The sequence below is a fragment of the Argiope bruennichi genome, chromosome 11, assembly GCF_947563725.1.
Source record: "Argiope bruennichi chromosome 11, qqArgBrue1.1, whole genome shotgun sequence".
NCBI classification, from domain to species: domain Eukaryota; kingdom Metazoa; phylum Arthropoda; class Arachnida; order Araneae; family Araneidae; genus Argiope; species Argiope bruennichi.
Window position 1 is genome coordinate 34,831,295 of NC_079161.1, and position 23,190 is coordinate 34,854,484.

At 29.1% G+C, this 23,190-nt stretch overlaps 1 protein-coding gene across 1 annotated transcript in view; it reads right to left on the reverse strand.

The window, feature by feature from the left end:
* Positions 1 to 6,347: 6,347 nt before the first annotated feature.
* The window catches only part of LOC129957610 (uncharacterized), a 48,334-nt gene continuing 31,491 nt past the window's right edge, over positions 6,348 to 23,190 (reverse strand). Inside the window, exons 3-5 of the mRNA XM_056070027.1 lie at positions 16,297 to 16,515; positions 8,799 to 8,898; positions 6,348 to 6,617 (exon numbers count right to left, since the gene is read on the reverse strand). Of these exons, the coding sequence (XP_055926002.1) occupies positions 6,496 to 6,617; positions 8,799 to 8,898; positions 16,297 to 16,515 (441 nt within the window). The 3' untranslated portion in view covers positions 6,348 to 6,495. The remainder of the gene's footprint in view (positions 6,618 to 8,798; positions 8,899 to 16,296; positions 16,516 to 23,190) is intronic.

A 23,190-nucleotide genomic window follows, 5' to 3' on the forward strand; every position in this document is an offset into this window, starting at 1 on the left:
TAGCTTATTTGTCAAATAGATAAATTTGTAAAAAAAAAGAATATTCTATGAATGAAATTAACATTTTCTTAAGCCTAGATTCCTGTCTATGTTATTAAATTCACTTAATTGTTACAATAATTTACTAACACCGAGTACTTGCTTATTTAATATTGTGCACAAATATATATAAAGTTATAAATCGTAATAAATAAATAAATAAAAAGTTCCATAATGTTATTGAAATTAAAAAATCAGAAATAAATAATTAAAGTGTTAATTAAGTTAAAAATGTGTTGAAATGTGAAATTAAATAAATCAGTTAAGGAGGTGCCTTATAATACGCACTGTATAGAATCACAAAATGTTTAAACCCATCACTGAATAATTTGAAAATTCTGATGCATTTTCTGGAAATTTTCACATGAAATTAACTGTTATTTCGTGGATTTTTTTTTCATTTGCTTTCTTAAGAAATTTGAATTATTTTGTTCGGTAGATATCTAGAATTAATTTTATCTTTTATTCATCATGTTTTTTTCCCCCTTTCACTCTAAATTCAGAAGTACTTAAAATTAATTAAAAATAATCTTTAATTCTATTTAAAATAATTTCTCTGCTTGAGAAGTGGAAAGAAAAATATGTTAGAGAAATTTAATATTTCAACTGTTTGATTTTTCAATAAGGAGGGAAAAAAACCCGATTTTTTTTCTTTTCTCTTTACTGAGAACTTTTTAATTTCGGCCCTTTTTAGTCTTGATAATTCAAATTATAAAATCTTGATAACTTAAATTAAGTATTAATGACTAGTTCAAGAAGTTTTTATAAGTATTAGATTCAAAATCATAAAAGATTAAATTTATATTTAATGTTTATAAAACAACGTAAAATGACATGAAAAAAAAAAAAGGTTTTAAAAATCTTTAAATATACTAGTACATGAAATTTAAATTTTATTTAGAAAACTGGAGCAAACTTAGAAATTTTGTGAATATGAGTTGTTCGCATTATGAGTCCTTTCTTTTAGTAAACTTAATTTCACATTTCAACGCATTTATAATTATTCAATATATTAATGTTTTTATTTTCTTATTTAGTTTAATTATTTATTGATATTTTATTAATTGTACACTTTTTTCGCATTTTAAAAGTGATTGAACATACTATTTATGAGAGAGCTCATAATTATGTTCAATCACTTTTAAAATCTGAAGAAAAGTGCTGCAGCATGGAATAGTCCAGTACTTTTACATATATATATATTTTTTTTATATCTCTGGAGAAAAAATCATTTTATTTCATCTAATTTTTGTAATAAAAAGGGAACTTCAAGAAGGCAGATATAAAGAGCACCATAATTTTCTTGAATAAATTCCTAATCAAAAATATCGTCTGTTACTTTTTTTTATTTTTTCAATTTTGCGACATTTTAAAAATTGTTTGACTTTAATCTTTGCTTGCTTATTTTTTTTTTTAAATGACTTGTAGATGTAAGGAGATAACAAATAGATTCGAAAAGTGATTATATTTTATCATAATTGTGGCAAATCTATTCCGCATATTACCAAAAAACAGTTTAAACAAAATTGAATCAAAATCTAGGCAAGAAAAGGTTGTCCAATAAAGTTAACTCAACAAGAAATGTTCACAATTGTGAAATAACATTGTTCTTTTGCATATTGATTTTTCAAAAAAAAAAAAAAAAAAAAAAAAAAAAAACAGTTTTTACATATTTTTAAAATATTTAATAAAGTTTTGTTCAGAAATAATTATAGATTTTATTAAAAATTCTCATTTTAAACTATTAATTTTTAGTAATGAATAAAATAGTATGTCATTAAAACTCGTAAATATGCGAATATTTTTGGAACTACTGTATGCTTTTATTTACTTGTTAATTAGGATTCATGACTTTGCTGCATCCAAATTTCTAGATGATTATATTTAAGCAAGTGATATGTGTTTACAAATATCGTAATAATTAAATGAGTTAATTAAACAGATAGGAATCTAATCATTTATATGTGACGTAGTGTTCACATTATTCTAATATTTCAAATTTCGTAGTCTGTATTTTTATCAGAATTATTTATTTATAAAGTAAGTAAAAACATTTTTTAATCGACCTGCTAAGACCCAGTTTAGTCAAGCTATCTTAGGCTTGCCTTGTCGGAAATCCACCGTGTAATTAGAAATATTAGTATATGAGTTTATTAATATCATTAGTTTAAAAATATTAGTGTCATTGTTTTCCCAACAAAGCTCCCTTTTTTGTTGGGAAACGCTCACTTGCAATATTGTGAGTTATAAATACTTTTGATAATACTTCAATAAGTTCACATGTGAATTTATTGAATTATAAATTTGATCCTAAAGTTCACTGACAATGGTCGAGTGAACTAGATGATAAAATGCATTTAAACAAAAACGCAAATTTACACATGTGAAATAATTGGAAAAAATGTTTTATGTTGAAAAAAAAAAAAAAAAAAAAGACAAGAAAGGAAGAGCAGCTGGTTTTACCGGCTTCTCTGTAAAGTCTGGAAGTTAGAAAAACAATACATTTTCTTTCATTAAATAAATCAATCATCATTCCAGAATTAATAGAATATATTTTGTTACTATTGCTTTAATGATTACTTTTTTTTTTAATTTTCTTTCTCTTTCTGTATATACAGTGGCTCCCAAAAGTGTTCGTGCACTAAAGAAATTTGCAGAAATTGTGTTCTATACTTCTTAATAAAGCATTTTATTAGTTGGTTTTTTTTTAATTAGCATCTTTAAATAGTTCTTAATAAAACTGAACAAATATTTTTATAAAAAATCAAGTAGTATTGTTCTAAAAAAATAAATAAATAAAAAATGTCACAAAATTAGAATACAAAAGTCTTCGTACATCCAAACATTATTCATTTAAATTCATCATAAAAATATCTTTTGCAGCTTATTTTTTCTTCTAATTGAAAAATACACTAAAATCGTTTGATTTCAGTATTTAATATCACAATTAATAATTCTATTTACTTTATTCTTAGATATGACGCGCATTCGTAAAGAAACGAGTTTAGACGTACGAAAATTAATTATATTTCATTTTAAAGCTGGAAAAATCAATTAGAGGCATTGTAACTATAACTAATCTACCTCATTCAACGGTGCAAAGCATAATAAAACGTTACAGAGAGGGAAAAAGGATTGCAAACAAACCTCGTAATGATCGCCCTCAAATTCTGTCAGCTAGAAGTCAAAGAAATATTGTGAGTAAATTTCTAAAAAATCCACGTCTGAGTGCAATAAAGTTTACTTCACAATATAATGAATCAAATGGAACTTCTATTTCCTGTGAAACTATTCGTAGAATTCTTCGGAATTCTGGTATACATGGCAGCTCTGCATGAAGAAAATTCTTTGTAAGTCAGAAGAACAGAATTGCTAGGCTTAAATTTGCCAAATCAGCCAGAGAGCTATTGGAATCTTGTCTTATTTGCAGATGAAAGTAAGTTTAACATCTTTGGGTCGGATGGGAGAATCATTGTATAGAGGGAAAAAAAAAAAAAAAAAAAAAAACGAAGAACTTAATCCCAAGAATTTAGTTGGAACAGTAAAACATGGCGGTGGAGATGTCATGATTTGGGGGTGTATTTCAGCGGCTGGAGTAGGCAATTTAGTATTCATTGATGGTATAATGGATCATAGAGTTTATATAAATATTCTCAATAATAATTTAAAAGTGTCAGCACAAAAATTGGGCATTTTAAACAACTTAGTGTATTACCAAGACAACGATCCTAAGCACACGGCCATGAATGTTCGTCTTTTTTGCCTCTACTATTGCCCTCAAACCCTTAAAACACCAGCTCAATCACCGGATTTAAACCCCATAGAACATATTTGGAAAGAATTAGAGGTGCGAATAAGAAGTCACGACTTTAAATCGAAAATTCAACTGAAAGCAGTAATGATCGAAGAATGGAACAAGATCGGTGCAGAAGTAACTGACCGTTTAGTTAAATCTATGCCCAAACGTTTAAAAGCTGTTATAAAGAATAAAGGATATCCTACTAAATACTAAAAATTTAGAAAATTTCATATTTAGTGATGTTTTTTTAAAGTGTATGATCACTTTTGTGTCCTATTTTTGTGCAATTTTATTTATTGTCATTTAAAAAAAAATAATTTGCATCGTAATTAAAATTTATCCTTCACTGCTTTATTAAGAACTGTAAAAATATGCTATGAAAAAATTTTCATGTAAAAATAAGAATATATAATGGTAAATAATGAGGTTTTTAATTGATTCTCGTTGGTGTACGAACACTTTTGGGAGCCACTGTATATATATATATTGTTTCTCCTCTTATATTTTACGGTTCAAAGAATTATGAAATTTTTTTTTGGGTGTTTTGCAACGCTTAAAATAAACGAACGTTTGAAACATAATACTCATTTCTTTGATGAAACTCTTAGTTGCCCTATTTATCACATGAGTTAATTAATCTTAGGATCAATTGGGCAAATGATTTAGAAAATCTTTAACATGGTGATTAAGATGAAAATATTCGAGTATAAATATTTACATTCAATTATCGAAATGAAGGTTGATTATTCACGAAGCGATTCGTTCCGGATTACAATTAGAAACGGAAATGAGGTCACGGATACTTGTCTCGCTTCGTCTCCAACGGTGTAAAAGAAAAAAGAACATTTAGAAAACTTGTCGAACGAAAAAGAATCTTGATTGGAATGTTTTAAAAGAAAGTGGTTTGACAAGCCAATTTTCCTTTCGATTACACGGTATGACTTTCTATTTTGCTAATGCAATCAGAATGTTGCTTTTTTTTTTTTTTTTTTGTCAATATGTTCTTTTAGATTAACAAGGTTTAAACTTGCTCAATTTGCTATGCCCTTATTAAGAATATCATTTTTTTTTTTCATTCTAAGAATCGATGTATTTCGCTGCTGTTCTGGACGCAAATAATAATAAATAATTTTTTTTTGTATATTAAAAAATTAAATTCGGATATTTTAAAGCTCTAATCTATTAGGGAGGGTTGCAATCCAATTTCTAAAATTCAAGGAATTACCATGGAGTAATAATCGAACATAATTTAACCAAATCAAAATCCTGATGTGATGCAAATCTTTTCAACTAATTCTAACCCATCAATATTCAAGAATAATATCACAGATATAATTATAATATTTGAAAGATTAATTTATTCTGCATATAACAAAATTTGAGACCGTGATTTATTTCTCAAATCCAGATGTTATTTAAAAAAAAAAGAGAAAAAGTTTTTTAAAAAAAGAATTTTTTCTCTTTCGTCGTATTATCTAAAATACTGTGAAATCAAGTCAAAGTATTATTTGCTATTAGCGTTATTAATTCATTGTAATTGATGGTAAATTTTCAGAAATGAGAAGATTAATTTTGTCAATGTTGTGTTTTAACTTAATTAATTACCGTGGAATAAATGTAAATTTGTTGAAAGAACTGCGTGTATTCCAGACAATAAAATAACATTGATAAATCGACAACATTATCTTTTGCACAGATTCTAAATCGTATTTGAATGCCTTGGCAATAATCATTTCTAGAACGGATAAACACTAATAAAATCAAATTTAGAGAATAAAGACTATACACCATAGTTTTAAGGAAGACAAAAATTATTTATCTGTTGAAATCAAATGAATATTATCTGTTTCAACATATCTATAGCGTAAATAAATTCTTTATATTATCGTTTTCGAGAGAAAAAAAATAATTCTTAGACACATCGGAGTTTTACCAACTGATTATTCGAAACCTTACTCATAGATGGCACTTCTGCCCTTTCTGCATAAAAATTAGATTTGTTGCAAAAAGCAAGGTGTAAATTAAGAGAATTATTTTTGCTTGTAAAAATATCAATCTAAAAACGAACTTTGAGATAAATATCAACTTTGGCTATGCATCTGAAATTAAGAATCTTTTCATTTAAAGCTTCATTAGCATTTTGTAAAAGTTTATAATAAAAAAGTGTTACGGAACTTTTCTTGATTTAAATAATGCTATTAAAAATAGCTAATGCTATAAAAGATATATGAACAGTCGAATAAAAAAATTTTTACTCTAAATTTAAATAAATTTTATTTATTAACGGTAATGCATATTAGCAAGATATTCTGTTATATAAAAGTTGCAGACATTTCTATTGTAATGTGTAATAGCTATAATTATTAATTATCATAAGAATGAACTTCATTATTCTGATATATAATATTTTCTGAAAATTTATCTTTCATCCTTTAAGAAGAGTTGTGTAAAACTTGAAAAATATAAACTGCTCTAAAATGACAGTACCTAAAAATAATAAAATACTAAGAATAGTCTTTTTTTTAATGCTCTTTTCAATTGCAATCTTCAAAAATTTTCTGCCATTTTTAAAAAAAAAACCATGAATGACAAAAAGCGAGTCAAAAACTTTCTTTCTTTCTTCAAAATCTGAGTATAAACACATCCTCTAATTTATGTTATTCTTCGCTTTTCCAGACAATAGGAAATTCATCCGACACAGCTCTGTCTCCGATTTTCAAACCGCCATTTGTTGGAGGAGAAGTTATCCAGGGTCTGCGAGCTATCACTGCATCATCACCTGCAAAATAAGAAAAATGTGCTTTAAAATACATCTACGAAGATACACAGAAGTTCCATTATTAGTCACTCGCGTAACCAAAACAATATAGCGATATTATTAAAACATCCCAAATTTTTTGCAATCCAGTTTTTTCCTTCTATAATTTGCATTTACAAATATTGAAAATTTTGAAAAGAGGCGCTTTTGAAATTCCAGCAATCCCAATACAGTTCTGTGCGATCTCTTCTGGGATCGTGTCTCATAGTTTAATTGAAATCTGATTTTCATAATTAAGAAGAATATATTCTGGGTCCTGTTACAAATTGGGATAGAACAAAGCCCATTGCAATAATATTAAAGGATAAAAATGCTGCAAATATGTATTATATAGCGAAGAATTGAAAATTACAATATTTCCATGATCACTGACGAATTTAGGTTTTTTGTGGCCCAGGTCGGTACATATTACGAATTCCTCTTTTAATAAATTGGTCGGTTTAATTTCATATTTCAAAATGCTTTAAATTTAATATTATGTTAATGATCTATTTTAGATCAATTCTTTATTTCAACAACTTTGAAAGAACGAATGCGTTTTATTTATTTATTATTTACGACTTCTTCTGTATTTATTATTACTTAAGTAGATATTTGTTGCTTATAAATACTGTAATAAATAAATGAGTTTAAAGAATAGATAAGAGGTTGACCATTTGGAAAATGCTAATTATAAAATATTAAGATAATATCCATTTACTGCTTATAAATACTGTAATAAATAAATGAGTTTAAAGAATAGATAAGAGGTTGACCATTTGGAAAATGCTAATTATAAAATATTAAGATAATATCCATTTACTGCTTATAAATACTGTAATAAATAAGTGAATTTAATGAACATGTAGGAGACTGACTATCTGGAAAAATGTTAATTATAAAATATTAAAATAATATTCATTTGCTGCTTATAAATATTGTAATAAATAAGTGATCTTAAGGAACAAATAGGATATTAACTATTTGGAAAAATGTTAATAATAAAATATTAAGATAATAACCATAAATATTTTTAAAATGAAAATCTTTGTAAAAAAATGAACGTTTTATTTATTCATTTCTTACGACTACAATTTCTTACGATTTTTATTTATTCAATTTTCATTCATTATTATTTAAGGAGATGCTTGAAGTTGAAAAATGCTGTAATAAATAAATGAACGTTATGAACCAATAGCGGTCTGATCATTTATACTAGGAAAAATTTTCATTATAAAATATTAAGATAATATCCATAGAAATTTGTAAAAATGAATATGATTTATTTATTTTTCACTATTATTTTAGAAGATGCCTGATGTTTATGACTACAATAATAAATAAGTGAGCTTAATGAATAGATAGGATTTTAACCTGTTATACCAGGGAAAATGTTAATTATAAAATATTAAGATAATATCCATAAAAATTTATATGATGTGTTTATTTTTCACTATTATTTAAGAAGATGCCTGATGTTTATGTGCACTATAATAAATAAGTGAGTTTAATGAATAGATTGGATTTTGACCAGTTATACCAGGGAAAATGTTAATTATAAAATATTAAGATAGAATCCATAGAAATAGTATTCTATGAAAAAAAAATGTAAATTTATTTATTTGGAAACTAGGCTAATATCTTTTTAATCGACATATCTGCGGCACTCTTTCAGTCCCTGAGGTAGCTATCTAATCGGAATTTCACAACAACTGTCCACGATACATCTAACTGTCTAGAAACACACCCCATGGACAATGGGAAGTATATTTTCCATTCAACTCTAAAATCAAGAAGTAAGGAGAGTAAAAAAATCTTTGAGAATCGAACTAATGTCATATAATAAATTTAAATCAGCTTTTATTAAGTGTTCTCAATCCAACTAATTCTTTAATAAATAACAGAAATCCATTAATAAGCTATCATTGAGAATTATGATTGTTCATAAAATATCCATTTATTTCTACAATGCTACGAAACATTATCAAATATATAATGACTTCTGTAGTATGATTTTCAAAGAAAAATTAATATTTATTTTGAGTTCTCCCTTTCATTATCGCAATCATATAAGGGATATATTCGCAATGTTACCCTACAATTAATCCACCTATAAAACTCACTCTACTTTAAAATTGATTGATTTTTTATAATAATACTTACCAAGCCACCGTGAGCTAAATACTCTTCTCCAATTAACCCTGGAGGCATTTCCCGGTGCCCCGTGGAGAGTTTTCATATGAAATACAATGCAGTCGCCTGGCTAGAAACGCAATAACAAAATTTGATAACGATTTAATTAACGGCTGAAGATTCAAACTATATATCATCATAATTAAAAAAATGGTTATGTTGGTAAAAGGAATATTCTACTAGCCGCCTTCAGTAACCAGCTGTTTACTCACCATATAAATTATATTGATTTCTTTTGTAATTCGTTTGATAAACTACATATTAACGCATTAAAAGAAAGTACTACTTTAAAATAATTGCACTTGCATAACAAGTATAGAACATTCTGATTGATTAGACATATTTGCAAAAAAAATTGTCGAAATCAGTTCAGTAGTTGAGACTAGGGAAATTACTCTGATAGAATTAATTAATTAATTGAATTAGATATATTCGAATATGTTTATGTGGAAAAAGGCAAAGACCCGCATTAATATGTGAAATATATTTATTAAGATTAAAGGACAAAACATTACTAACATAGAGCATAAAAAAAGATACATGAGCGTCAGCTGCAGGTCTTGCAGTCTCACTGCCTAACTCTCGTCTGCCAATAATGGCGGAAAAGCATCACATGATTAATGACGCAACATGGCGCCATACAGGATATCAGATCTGTCAGCAGTTCCCACATACATTTTAATAAAGTATGAAAGTATATAAAATGTTTAATTAACTAAACCAATACTTTAAAGGCAAATCTCGTTTTTTTTTTTTTTTTTTTTTTGATAAAAATCTTTTCGTTTTCATTCAATTATCCAGATAAAATGTGGTTCCAATAAATTCAAATAATTGGAGATCCATTATATTGATTTCAACATTCTTTTAATTCTCTACTATTTTCAAGAAATGCTACTGATGTTTTATTCTAAAAGAGTATAATTTTAGAATTTAAATTCTAAATTCAGCTATCCGGATAAAATCTAGTTCCAATTAATTCAAATAATTAGAACTCCATTGTACTGATTTTAATATTCTTTTAATTCTCTACTATTTTCAGGGAATGCTATTGATGTTTCCTTCTTTCATTCTAAAATAGTATAATTTTAAAATGAAATTAGACTATTCGTATATCAATTTTATTCGTATAATTCATTCTATTCGTATTCTAATGTACATATTCGTATATTAATTAGTACGAATATTTTAGATGTTTCCGATAAAATATATCCTTCTTTTTTGGGAGATCTTTCCATCTTTTTTGGGGAGATGGTTAATGACAATAAAATTAATACTTAAAAAAAAATCCTTTTTTTTTTTTTTTGTAAATATGAAATTTATAATACGCTTTGTAAACGCTGGATAAGTCAATAATTCATGTAAGATTAGTATGAATTATCAAAGTAAACCTCCTTTTGATGTAAATCATCAACATCCTAAAATGACTTTTCTCTGCTTTCGTCATTTTTGTCCGTGATTATACAAAAAATAATCCAGAAGAAAGAAATAAACATTTTTACGCAAATGCATTTATTCCAAACATTTTGTTTCGTTAAGCATTCTATTTGACATATAAAGGATTAAGAAAATAAGCCTATTTTTTATTGTGATATTTGTCAACAAAAGACCACGTTCCATCGGTTTTATGCTGTTTTTGACTATGATAGAAACGAACACAAACACGTTAAATGTATGCCCTACTTTTTTCCTAGCTGTTTTACAAAAGCTGTTATTTCTAACAAAATGCATAAAATCGTTCTGACAGAAATTTGAATAGATATGACCTCATTACTAAAGTGAGCAGGTGATTTTTATTTGTCGTTGTTCAGACTTGAATTTACTTTTTCCAAATAACTCTGTTGCTGAGACTGTCTGAAGGAATCGTTTGGAACGTTAGTTGCAATTCTGATTATTTATTGTCGTATAAAAATATCGTCTGGCTTTTTATGAACTGTAACTACTTCTTAGAAGCAGTAAAAACTGGTCGATTGCGCAAGACTGAAAAAATACGTTAGCCTTTCATTTTGTCTTTTCTTTAAACTGGAAGGAGAATCGAAAACCTGTCGTAAAGATACATTCAAAATTTCTCTAAATTATTCGATTATTCGATTCAAAATTTCTCTAAATTATTCGATTATTCGATTCAAAATTTCTCTAAATTATTCGACTCTTTGAATGGATTTCGCTCAAAATTTGATCGAAATCTAAAACTTAGGTGTAAAGCGTGTAATCACATTCAGAGCGTTTTTGAATTATCATGTTCACAGACAGAGGAAATTTAAACAGACATTATTCTAAAAAGGCTTTTTTCGGACTCAGAAAGGAGTAAAACATGGCGATTCATCAAAATCTCAAATTCGAATTATTTTGACGACCACAATATTTTCTCTGTGTATATTTCGTAAGTGTATTTTTACTTTCTGTAAAGTAAATTTATCTAATTTATTTAAAATAGATGTAGAGTCACAATATAATATTCCAAACGAAAGATTTTCGAAAAAAGGAACAAGATAAACACCTAAAAATATAAAGAATATGTTTTAATAAATAATCAAGCACTTTTCTCCTACCAAAAAAAAATGAATTATCAAAAATCATCTGATTTTTCGGTTTTGATATTTTCCTCTAACAAGGGGAAGATAATACAGACAAAGTTTCTATTTTAATTTCAATAAAAAAAGTTATCAGTGTTTTAAGAAACAAATGTTAATGAAAATTCTCTTGGGGGAAAAGTTTTAACAACCATCACATGATTCAATCATAAGAACATATCGCACTCTCTCAATTTGACTTGATAAAAACTCTATTATTAAAAGGTATAGAGGGTTTTCTAGGGAGAACATTTATAATTGTACAAAAAACCACCAATTTAGACAGATTTTTATAGAGATTGAGGATAGTAGTTAGTTTATAAATAATTATACTGAAGATTTTAAATTCTGCAAGAATTTGTCTTTTAAGTTCCAAATATAATTAATACTTTTTTTATTAATAAATCATTTATAGTTATCAATTTAGATTTATAATATCTTTCAAAATCATTACGATATTTTTTACAAGCGCTAGATTACCTTATTTTATTATTAATTTGTATTTTCTCTGAATGGCAGCAATAAAAATTTTGGAATTCTATAAGACAAGGGAACAAGTGTAAGCGGAAATCTCATTTTTTTGGATGTTCTAATTATTTTCTGAATTTTACAAGCTTAAAGATTTTGTTAAGAACATTCATTTAAGTAGTAGAAAACACATTTAATTCGTCAGACCAATCTAAATAGAAGTTGGATTTAGAAATATTGAGTAGACTTCCTCAACTCCCTTTTTTTCCTGGGCAAATATACTATGATTAATAGTTATCTAAATCTTACACTTTCATTGAATTAATGGTGTGACAGAATAAACTTCAGAGTTTTGTAAGAGCAACTTAATGATAACGTACACTCAAATTAATGTACATTTAAATTAAAAATATTAAATTAAAAATAATTTAAAACATTCTACAAGACAGACAGATCTTTGGACCTAAAGCTTTTAATTTTCGCATATAGATTTTTCTTGAGTAGCAAGTGCTAACCAAGAAATGATTTTTTCAAATTTTTAGTTTAAAATTACTCAAAAGTTAAACGTTTCTGCTTGATCATTTTGGAGCATGTTATTGCATAAAAATCACTTTTACATGAATATGTAAAAATATTTTTAATTATATAAATTTTATTTCCGCACATTTTTTTCTCTAATTTAAATAATTAAGCAAATTAAGTATTTTTTTACAACAATGCTTTCATTGTGTTAGTTAATGGATTTGAATCCACGCTCATTGTGATAATGTTAAATATATCTTTGTGTGTGTGTTATGCTGCGATTTAATAAAAAACTAATTTAAAAAATAAATTAATAAAAAATAAAAATTAAAAAATAGAAAATGAAATAAATTAAAAAAATAAAATTAAACGAGTTAGAATTAAACGAAACCAATTCTAAAACATTATCTAAAACGAATAAAATCTAAATTATGTAGAGACTCAAATCATTTATTATTCAACTCCATTAACTGGTGTTCTGGTGCTACTTTTTCCCTTGCGAATACTCTCTCATTTGCCAATGTATATCTACATATTTCGTAAAAATATTTAAAAAAGAAACAATTTAGAATAAAACATAATAGTTTCGCATTCAGAAATCAAAACTATTTTAATGACTTTGAATTAATTAGTGCATAAAAGTATGCGTCATATTTTTTAGTAAAATCTAATTTTAGTTTAATGCTCAACAAATGCAGAATGTAACAGTAGATTTTTTTTTTCGTTGAAACAGCTATGATAAATAATTCAAACGGTTTTAATTCGATTTTTTTTCTCACTCTGACTGGCTGAATTTCTTATTTATTTTATTTAGAATTTCTTATTTTTTTATTTTTTTATTAGTATTTTATTTAGTTAGTTTTATTTAGTATTAAAGTATTGTTTGTAACTCGAATTTATTTTGGTTGATTCAAACTAAAAATCGTTTTCTTTTTCCGAATTGCTTCCTTGATTAACTTAATTTTTTCTCCAGTTACTTAATTGAATCCAGTTGGAAATTTTACTTATTAGTATTAGTTTAAAAAAAAACAATCCTAATATTATACACGCAAAATTTTTGTTCCTACTTTAAAACGTCTTTAAAGTTGAAATGCCAGTTATAATATTTATGTGTTTTTTGTTTGTTTTTGTATTTATGGGGAATTTTTTTTTCCAATTTATATAATATTGTATTTGTGTAATATTTTTTTATATAATTTTTTTCCAATTTATATAATATTGTATTTGTGTAATATTTTTTATATAATTTTTTTCCAATTTATATAATATTGTATTTGTGTAATATTTTTTATATAATTTTTTTCCAAGTTTAATTTACTCTATAATTTTGAAACCTCATAGGATGAATGATTAATTTTCCGGAAGTGCTGCATTCATGAATTCTATTTTAAAAAGGCTTTAAAAATATGTTAAACAATTTCATAAGTTGAAGTGAAGGGAACTGTGCATAATTCTCTAAAAATTTTTCTATCTAGAATTCTGTAAAAGAACACGAAGCATAAAAGAAAAAGGAGAATGAAAGCAATTCTGAAACGAACTAGATTTAAGAAGTCAACACTAAAAAGTTCAAACTTTTTTACCACCGAAATTACAGAAAATATTCAAAGATAAACACTTTCAAAGTACTGCCGTTGATATCACGTAGCGATTTTATATCACCTACGAGATTTCCGTTCACTTTTTTTCGCCGAATCGGAAGTTATTTTTAGAGAAGCGTTTCTGTTCCGCTTGTTTCCGTTCTCATGATGAAAAAAAACCCGCCAACAAGAACTTTATTTCATACATCAGTTGCGGCATCTGTTCTGGGCGTGTGTTTTGGCATAAAATATGATTTCCGCTGGTTTGGATTTGGATTGGGAGATTACAGACGAACGCAATGGTTTATTACTAAGGCATACAATGTTATTAAAAATTGGGGAAGTTTTATAGAATTTCTTTAACTTCTAAGATTATTTAAAAATGCTTCGGGGCCCTTCACTGAATTTGCTAAATAATAAAATATATAAAAAGCCATATAAAAGCTGGAGAACAATTTTTTTTTTAATCTTTGGAAATAAGAATAGAAAATTTTTAATGGATTTGTTGCATTGAATTCGAATACGAACGTAAAAACAAGTTAATCTGGTTATTTTCCCGCGTAATATGTTTTTATTTTCTTGCATGTTTGAAGCATGAGGAATCACTCAGTAGTATTCACAACCTTTTACGTGCAGAGCCGGTCTTCTCTATAAAGGGCCTAGGTGCAAGAGATCATTTGGGGCCCTAAATATTTTGTTAAATAAAAAAAAAATTGTATTTATTTATTACGCGGTTTTGTTTTTGCTATTAATTTTTTCAGAAAAATTACAATTTTGTGCAATTTTTTTTAATGCTTAATATAATGCATTTAGGGGTGTTTCTATGATTGTACAGTTTGTGTGGAACTTTCTTCTCCAATAGGAGCTTGAACTGTAATATCTGAAGCCGATGCAATGTCATTGCCAAAATTACTTCACACACAACAAAACAGATCTAGTAACTTCTTCAAATTTAGCTTTTCTGCTGATTTTCTTTTTTGACACCCAGAGGGATATTTTCTTAGCATGGACATGGTTAAATCTAACAGTATTAAACAGTTTATAGTACGAATTATCAAAATACTATATGCAATCCAACCTAGAAGACAAGGTAAATGACCGTAAGTCTACTTACTTTGTGTTTATAATAAATTGTACACTTTCACCAGAATGTAAAATATCTGTAAATTTCGTATATTTCCGAATCAGTCGATTGTTTCAATTAAATTTCTTCCTCTTTTCTTTCTATGTTGTTATGTTTCAATTAAATGTTCAATTAAATTGTTTCAATTAAATTTCTTCCTCTTTTCATCATGTTGGGGACCCTCAGACGCCGGGCCCCAGTGCATTGCATCCGCCGCACATCCCAGATGGCTGGCCCTGTTTATAAGTTACTGACTTTCCGAAATGAGTTTGTGGATACAATTTATATATGCGTAGATTTATAAGGAAGAAAAAAGCTATAAATCCTATGCAAAATATAATATATTAGCTGGAACAAAATACAAGAGGGACGCCAACTTTTCTGGGTTATCGCTAAATCATTGAGGCATTTATCAATCCATAGGATCAACTTATTGATCTCGGTTTAGTACGAACCACATTCCTGCTTATTTAACCACCTGTTGGTTCTCACATGATTGAAGTGAATTTATTTTTTACAAGAGTTCCTTCTGATGTGAAAAAGAATATTATGTGCTACACACTGTGCTAAAACACTTGTTTTAGAATCATATCTGTCTGCTTGCACATTAATTCAAATGCGATCTCCTAGATGGAATGTGTTCGTATCCAAAGTTTTGGCGTAGATTTCCATGAAATTTTAGACGAAAGCCATCAACAAAAAAATGTCAGTCTGTTCGTCTGCGTAAGTATTGTAACTCAAAAATCTTTCATGTAGTTTTATCGCTATAATTGAAGAAGTATGTCAAATTTTGGATTAAATGTGTCAAAGAATTGAATGTTGGTCTGTCCATTCTTGAGTATGTGAGCACGATTATTCAAAAGCTAGATAAATGAAATTCGGTATGTAGTTTTGACATTATATTTTTAAATATGTATTAAATTCCGAATTTGTGTGATAAATGGGTAAAGATACAAATAAATAGGCATTTTTTTTTATTGCACAACGAAGTTTAGCACAAATTTCACCATATTTGAGGAAGTTGAGAGGAAAAAATTTCAACTGATTTAAATCTGAATTGCTAATTTATTAGTAGAAAAACAGAATCGATTCGGGACACTTATCCATTTCTGGATATAAATCAAAACCTGAGCTGCTCTGACTGTGATGGGGCGTCAAGTGATTATATATTTAAATGTTATGAGTATAAAATGGCAATGACTATATACCTGCACATCCCAGGATAAGATATTATATTTGTCCTTGTTCGCTGCAACGTCTGGAACTTTTTGGTAAATTTTTTCTTCGCATTCGTTGTCGATTATCTGGTAAGGACGCTCGGTTTCAAACTTGATGGGCTCGAACCACCCCCATTTATGGGAACCCGCGATGAACTGCACGCAGGTGTCGCGTGGAACTGGATCCACAGGCATCCAGATAGAACACACCTACAAAGAAGCATATTTATTCAATATAATAATAATTTTTTTTTCCTTTTTTCCAGTTTTTAATACAGAAGAATATTTTATTAACGGATTAACTAATCAGAAATTCCTACATGAGTAAGAACCATTTAGATGCATCGATTCGAAATCATCATGGTGTAATGTGGTTGAATTTCTTCATTTGGTTTGTAATACCTCCACAAATTACTTCAAAGTGTCTCATATACAATGTATACAAAAAAAGAAAAAATCCACTTTGAGCTAGATGAATGAAATTTTGTATACAGTACACTCCCGATTGCAATTATCCGGCTTCCGTACTGTCTGGCCTAGTTTTCTTTTATCGTAATTAAATGAGGAAGGCAAGGCGTTGCATTGGGAACATTGCCAAGGCATTGGAAACGGGCGTCTGCTACGATCCTCTTACGTATTGTTACGAAATTACCGGGTTCATTTGGATAGTGGGAGTTATATGGTGTGGAGAACGCTCAATCAGCTGGTGGCAGTAGGAAATAAAACAACGACGTTTATTTACACGAAGACACACAGGACAGCACAAAGGCGACAACTAGATACAGCACTGAAGACGATTATCTTCAGCCGAGACGTGCAGCATACAATCAGACTCTACTGCAGACAGTAGCGCACAACTTAGTTCAGCACTAGCTTCACTCCGTCGCTGCTCCGCTTATCTCTGGAAGGCCAGTTCTTTACCGTCGATTCCGACTACTCTCGACAACGACTACTTAATTAACGACGACTCTCCGGCAGCTGCAGCTCCTTATATAGGTCTCAGGAGGCGGGGCTAGAAACCTTTCAATCAATCAGGAACGTTCGAGGCGTATCTCGGTTCCTAATGGACGGATCGCGAAAATTCTCGATGTCTCGGGCACAATTCATTTTGGTGCCAAAGTCGCCAAATTCGTCGCCAAGTTGCCAAACGGTCGCCAAGCTCTGGGACCTCCTATAAAACCAACTATGCTGGGAAGCCGCATCACAGATTCGTAACAGTATGGTGTACAAAATACAAGTTGTGACAGGAAAAAAGCAAAATTCTGCTCGTTGTTCATTGTTCCGTCAATGTGTAACGGACACGTATTAAGAACTTTTTTAAAAACTAAAAACTGTAGGTTACCTTTTGATATCTATATAATCATTTATCGGTGTAAAATAAAATCGGCCTGAGTAAATTTTCTTAAGAATTAGGTCCCAATTTACGTTAATGTTTTGTTTATGTTTCCTGCATTTAAGTTAGGCATTACAGAATTTATGTTGAATCCTTATTATCCAGTTTATATCCTCTAACTTACTTTTTCTCTAATAAATTCTTGAAACGTGCAGTTCAGTATATAAACATATATGAACTATCAGCACAGAGCCTTTTATTTTACACATACCGGCAACTGCTTCTATGATTTTTGCCATTTCAATTTCTCAAAATTTGACACAGAAAATCTACTAAGGTAACCAGTGGAAGTGGTCTTCTCAAAGCTTTCACGCATATACTTTAATAAGGATGTTATCTCAAAGAATGTCTTACATAGATTGATTGGCCCACAATAAATATGAAACACTAACTTTTTGCATGAAGTTAGCATTTTTACTGAATCTATCATGTGATCGCTGGCAAATTTTTTTTTTTACGATTATTTCCTGGCATGCGGTACCCGAAAACCGAATTTGTGTTTTAGACAAATTTTTCCCTACCAATTGAAATAAAAATTTTGCACAGAGCTTCAATTGTAGGTAGCCACAAAATCATATACCAAATTTCATATGTTTGAATCATTGCGCTTTTGAGTTATCGTGTTTACATGTTTTTGAAATTATAGACCGACAGACCAACAACCTGTTGTTGGATTTAGTTCAAAATTAGATACATGTCTATACTATAGATGTTAAATCTATGTACCAAATTTTATGTATCTAATTTTCTTTGTTTTGTAGTTATTGTGTTAACTTTTATTCGGACAACCAGACAGACAGACTTCCTCTGAACGGAGTTTGCTCAAAATTTGATAGAAATCTACAAATTTGATCTGAAGACCGTAAACCAAATTTCACCCGTCTAGATCAAAGCGTTTTTGTATTATCATTGTCCCAGACAGACAGACGGATGGATGGACATTTTCCGAAAAAGTGTTTTTCGAACTCAGGGAGCTCTGAAACTAGGAGATTCGTCAAAATTCGTAGATTTTAAAAATTCAAAATAGAACTTGGAGATTCGTTATTCGACGATTACTATACTTCATATACGAAAGAGTAAAAATTAAATTTAAATCAATAAAAAAATATTTGGCATTGAAAGCTGGTGAGAGGAACATTGAAAGCTGGCTAGACCGAACGCCCCTAGAAAGCTTAATAATTTATCTTGTCTACAAAATCTCCATCGAGGTTCGAAGAGCACTGATTGACTCGGACGCGCAAGCATTTTCCCGAAAAACTGATGGCCACTTAAATTTGACGCATCCTCTCGCTTCGTATTTCCCGGCGACAAATCAGAGGCTATAATTAAGATGGATCACAAGCATGCTGGATAGCTTCCTTCCTGTTCGGCGGTATCGAGTTGCCCCGCGGAAAAATAATCTCTCCCTAAATCTCCTGCATCAGATGAAGTAAATCACTTATGACCAATATGGAATGGTACGAAACATCTTTTAAGCAGGAAAGACTAAATAGCAATGCGTGTATGGGAAACTGATTTACAGCGCATGTTCAAAAAAAAAAAAAAATGCTGATACATTTTTACATTTACGTATTTGAAAATAAAATTCCTTGTCGGCTAGTTGGTAGATTCTAATTGTCCACAGATAAAAAGAAAATAAAGTTTATTCTCGCCATAATTTTATTAGAAAATAATTTGGTTTATTTTAAAAGATTAAATAAAGACAAAAACATTCTAGCTTCGAGGAAAAATAATATAACAAAGAGTATTTAAAAGAACTAAAGGCAGTTCAGCTTTTGGAATTATCTAAAGTTGATGATTTTTTCATAACGTTACCAGTAAATCGTTTTGGCCTTTATTTTTATTTAATTAGTCTTCTTCAAGCTTTTAAGCTTTAATCCACGCGCATTGAAACAATTTCAAAGTAAAAAAAGGGAAGTAAGCATAGACGTCTTATTTTATTTATTTATATTTTGAATTGCCATTATAGGACATAGTATAAATATCAAACACTTTTCATACAAAGGTTTTTCATCTTAATGAAACGCTAATTCGTCTAATTCAATTTATTTTTCTATCTTCAATAGTAAGGAAGTTATAGAGAAAGAAAGAATTTCAAACTGCATCTTTTTCAGTCTCTTTGAATGTGTTTGTCAATTTACGAACTAATATGAGATTTTTACACTCCTCAACTCCTTACAATAAAATCCAGATTGGCTAAAAATCCAATCAGAATTGTTGCAAGATAACATGGGTAGAATGTTATACACATCTGTCTCAAAATTTCCCGATATATGAACAAACCGTTCAACCAATCAAACAGAAATTTTAGATTTTCTTGTTTGAAGGTATGTGATCGAGATAACATTAATTTAAAACAACAGAGCTCTCACAGTTACAATTACAGCAAAAAAATTCTTCGAATGGCAGCATTCCCTTTTTTCTTGCTCAAATTTATCAGCGCATTGATAAAATCTAAACGATTTCTAATTGTAATATAGAATTCACGATTTGGCCTTCCCAACGACTGTAGAATTCGAAGGCCTGCAAACATAAGCTTGTCACATGCCTTGCATTTATTTGAACTGAATAAAATCTGTCCTGTGTAATCAGTCATATGATACTATGCTCTTGTTTTAAAGGAAATTGCCCAATTAATATACATTTAGTAAATATATGAAAAGCTCTGGAAGTAGTTGTATTTTGTTTGACAAAATCGATATCCAATTATATTAAGACTGTTAGGCAGAGACCTTCCATTTTTTTATCAGAGTCAGAGAGAGAGAGAGAGAAAAAAAAACAATACGTAAAAAATTATCAAACTCCAAACTTCCGTGCCACAACAACATTTGAGCCTTTGTCTCATCCAAACATATTTTAACGTCATTTAATCCACATGATGGATGTTCGGTGGAATTAAGTTTTGTCATTTGGCCCTCCTATCTCGATTATTAGACATTGTCAAAAAGTCTCATGCAAGGTAAATTTTTATTGGAATCGGGCTTCTCATTGATCCTCTTTCATCGATTGTCAGACCTTGCCACAAGGTCTCACACACGTCTGATCTTCAATGGAATCTTCGCTGCCTTCTTTACCTCGTTTATCACACTTCGTTATCAGATCTTCAGGCATGGCGGATCTTCAATACGATCGGGTTTCGTCATTGAACCTTCGATAATCAGACCTTGCAACTAGTGCCTACGTTTATCGAATTTTCAATGAAATCGCGTTTATTCATCGACCCTCCTTCCTTTGTTATTACACTTTCCCATGCATTGCTGATCTTCATTGAAATCGAGCTTCGTCATTGATTCTCCTACCTCGATTATCACAACTTACCACCAAGTCTATGCATGTCAGATTTCCAATGGAATTAAGTTTCTTTGCTGATTCCTCTCTCTGAATTATCAGATTTTACCACCAGGTCCAAAGCATGGCGGATTTTCAATGGAATCGATCTTCATCATTGATTCTCCTACCTCTATTACCTGACATTAATACTAAGTCCTAAGCTTGTCCGTCAATGTAATCGAGTTTCTTCAATGATCCTCTTTCCACAATTATTACTGTTTATCACCATGGCGAATCTTCAACGGAATCGAATTTCTTTGCTGATCCCTCGCCTCGATTATCAGACGTAGTCACCAGCCTCATGGACGACGAATTTCAATAGAATTGGGTTTTACCTCTGACCTGTCTTCCTCCGTAAGTTCTTACATTTGGATTTTTATAATAATCCTGACTGTTTCTCCTGTAGCCAAAAAAAATGACATTGAACATATTCTCGTGCATTGTTCGAATTAGTCAACTCACTGAGCATATTTCTGGAACAAGCTGACTTTCAATCACTAAGAAATTTCGTCTCTTAAAATTCTGATCCAAAAATCTGCTTTTCATAAGTACTTTCTTCAAATTTTTCTTCTGTCATTGAAGTTTTTTTTGATATTTATTAACTCTGATTCTCTGACATTAGGAGCCTTTGCTGCTAAAAATCCCTGATTTTGCAATTCAATCATCTTTCTTCCTCAAACTTTGTCCCCACACTCAATGCATGCATACCTTCTAGTAGAGTTAGGTTTCATCGTCGATCTCCTTACCTTGATTATCTGACCTTGGCACCATCCCTATGAACGATAAATCTTTGTCGCAAAAGAATTTCATTGCCAGTGGCGGATTTGCATATTTTCTTGCCTTAGGTAGTGCAAGTTATGAAGTTTACTTTCAGTATCTGGTGAATTCAGTTTCATATTCCTATACATTCTTAATTTAAGCAACATATTACTGATTCATGTGTTGAGTTTTTTTTTTTTATTAACTTTGTGAATAAATATATATATATATATATATATATATATATATATATATATATATATATATATATATATATATATATATATATATATATATATATATATATATATATATATATATATATATATATATATATATATATATTAATTTGTATATTATGAGAAAAGGGAAAAAAAATATAATTATTGAAACATTAACAATAATTATTGGTTAAAGATTCCCTTAATTACAATTTAGAAGAAATTAATTATTATGATTGGTTTTAAGGTAATAATATGCTTCAGACAAATACAAAAACTAGTTATACAAAATCTGTCAAGTGAAGTATGTAGTATAATATGAGTAGGTAAATAAGCCATTAATATTCCGAATATGTTATAAACAAATAATTAATTACATTTAATTTATTTAATAATTCAAATGAAAGCACACACTGTAGTCATATCATTTTTTAATTTATGAAATTTATATTTTTATAAACTTACTTATTTGGCAACTAGGCTAATGACATTTTAAATCAACCTGGCTGGGGCATCTTTTCTGACTAAAAGACCCTGCCTAGCTCGTAAATTAAAAATCGACGTCAGCAGCTACTAACTGATGCTCCACTTGGAATGTCAAATGTTACCAGGAACTGCGCACGGCGGATCTTCTGAGAAAAAAGGGTTCCATCTTTGATCTTCCTGTCTCGAATATCACATCCTGTAAATCAAGGCTTGCAGCCCTGGATGTCAAATTGTACTATTTAATGGTTTATATTATGGGTGCGATCACTTTACACATGCAAATTATTTCAGGGGATAAAAAAATGTGAAGATTCTAAAAAAGTAGTCATCCTCAAATCGAATAAAATAAAAGGGGGGGGGTCAATTAAAACTGAACTGAATTAAAGATAGCTATGCTGAAAATTTTAATTTTTTTAGCCAAAATGTCCTACTTACATTTTGTATCTAAATAATAAGACATTTTGCTACCCCCAAAATTCAAACCCAATTTCAAGGCATTCTTTGATAAGTTTTTTTTTTTTACTTTCTCTTTATACGTTGTATGAAGAAAGTATAGTAATCGTCAAAAAATTCGAACTCCAGATTTGACAAATCTCAACGTTTTAAACTTCCCTGATTGTAAAAAAAAAAAAAAACACATTTTGTCTGTCTGTGACAGAGTTAACTTAAAAACGTTTTATCTAAACTCTTAAAATT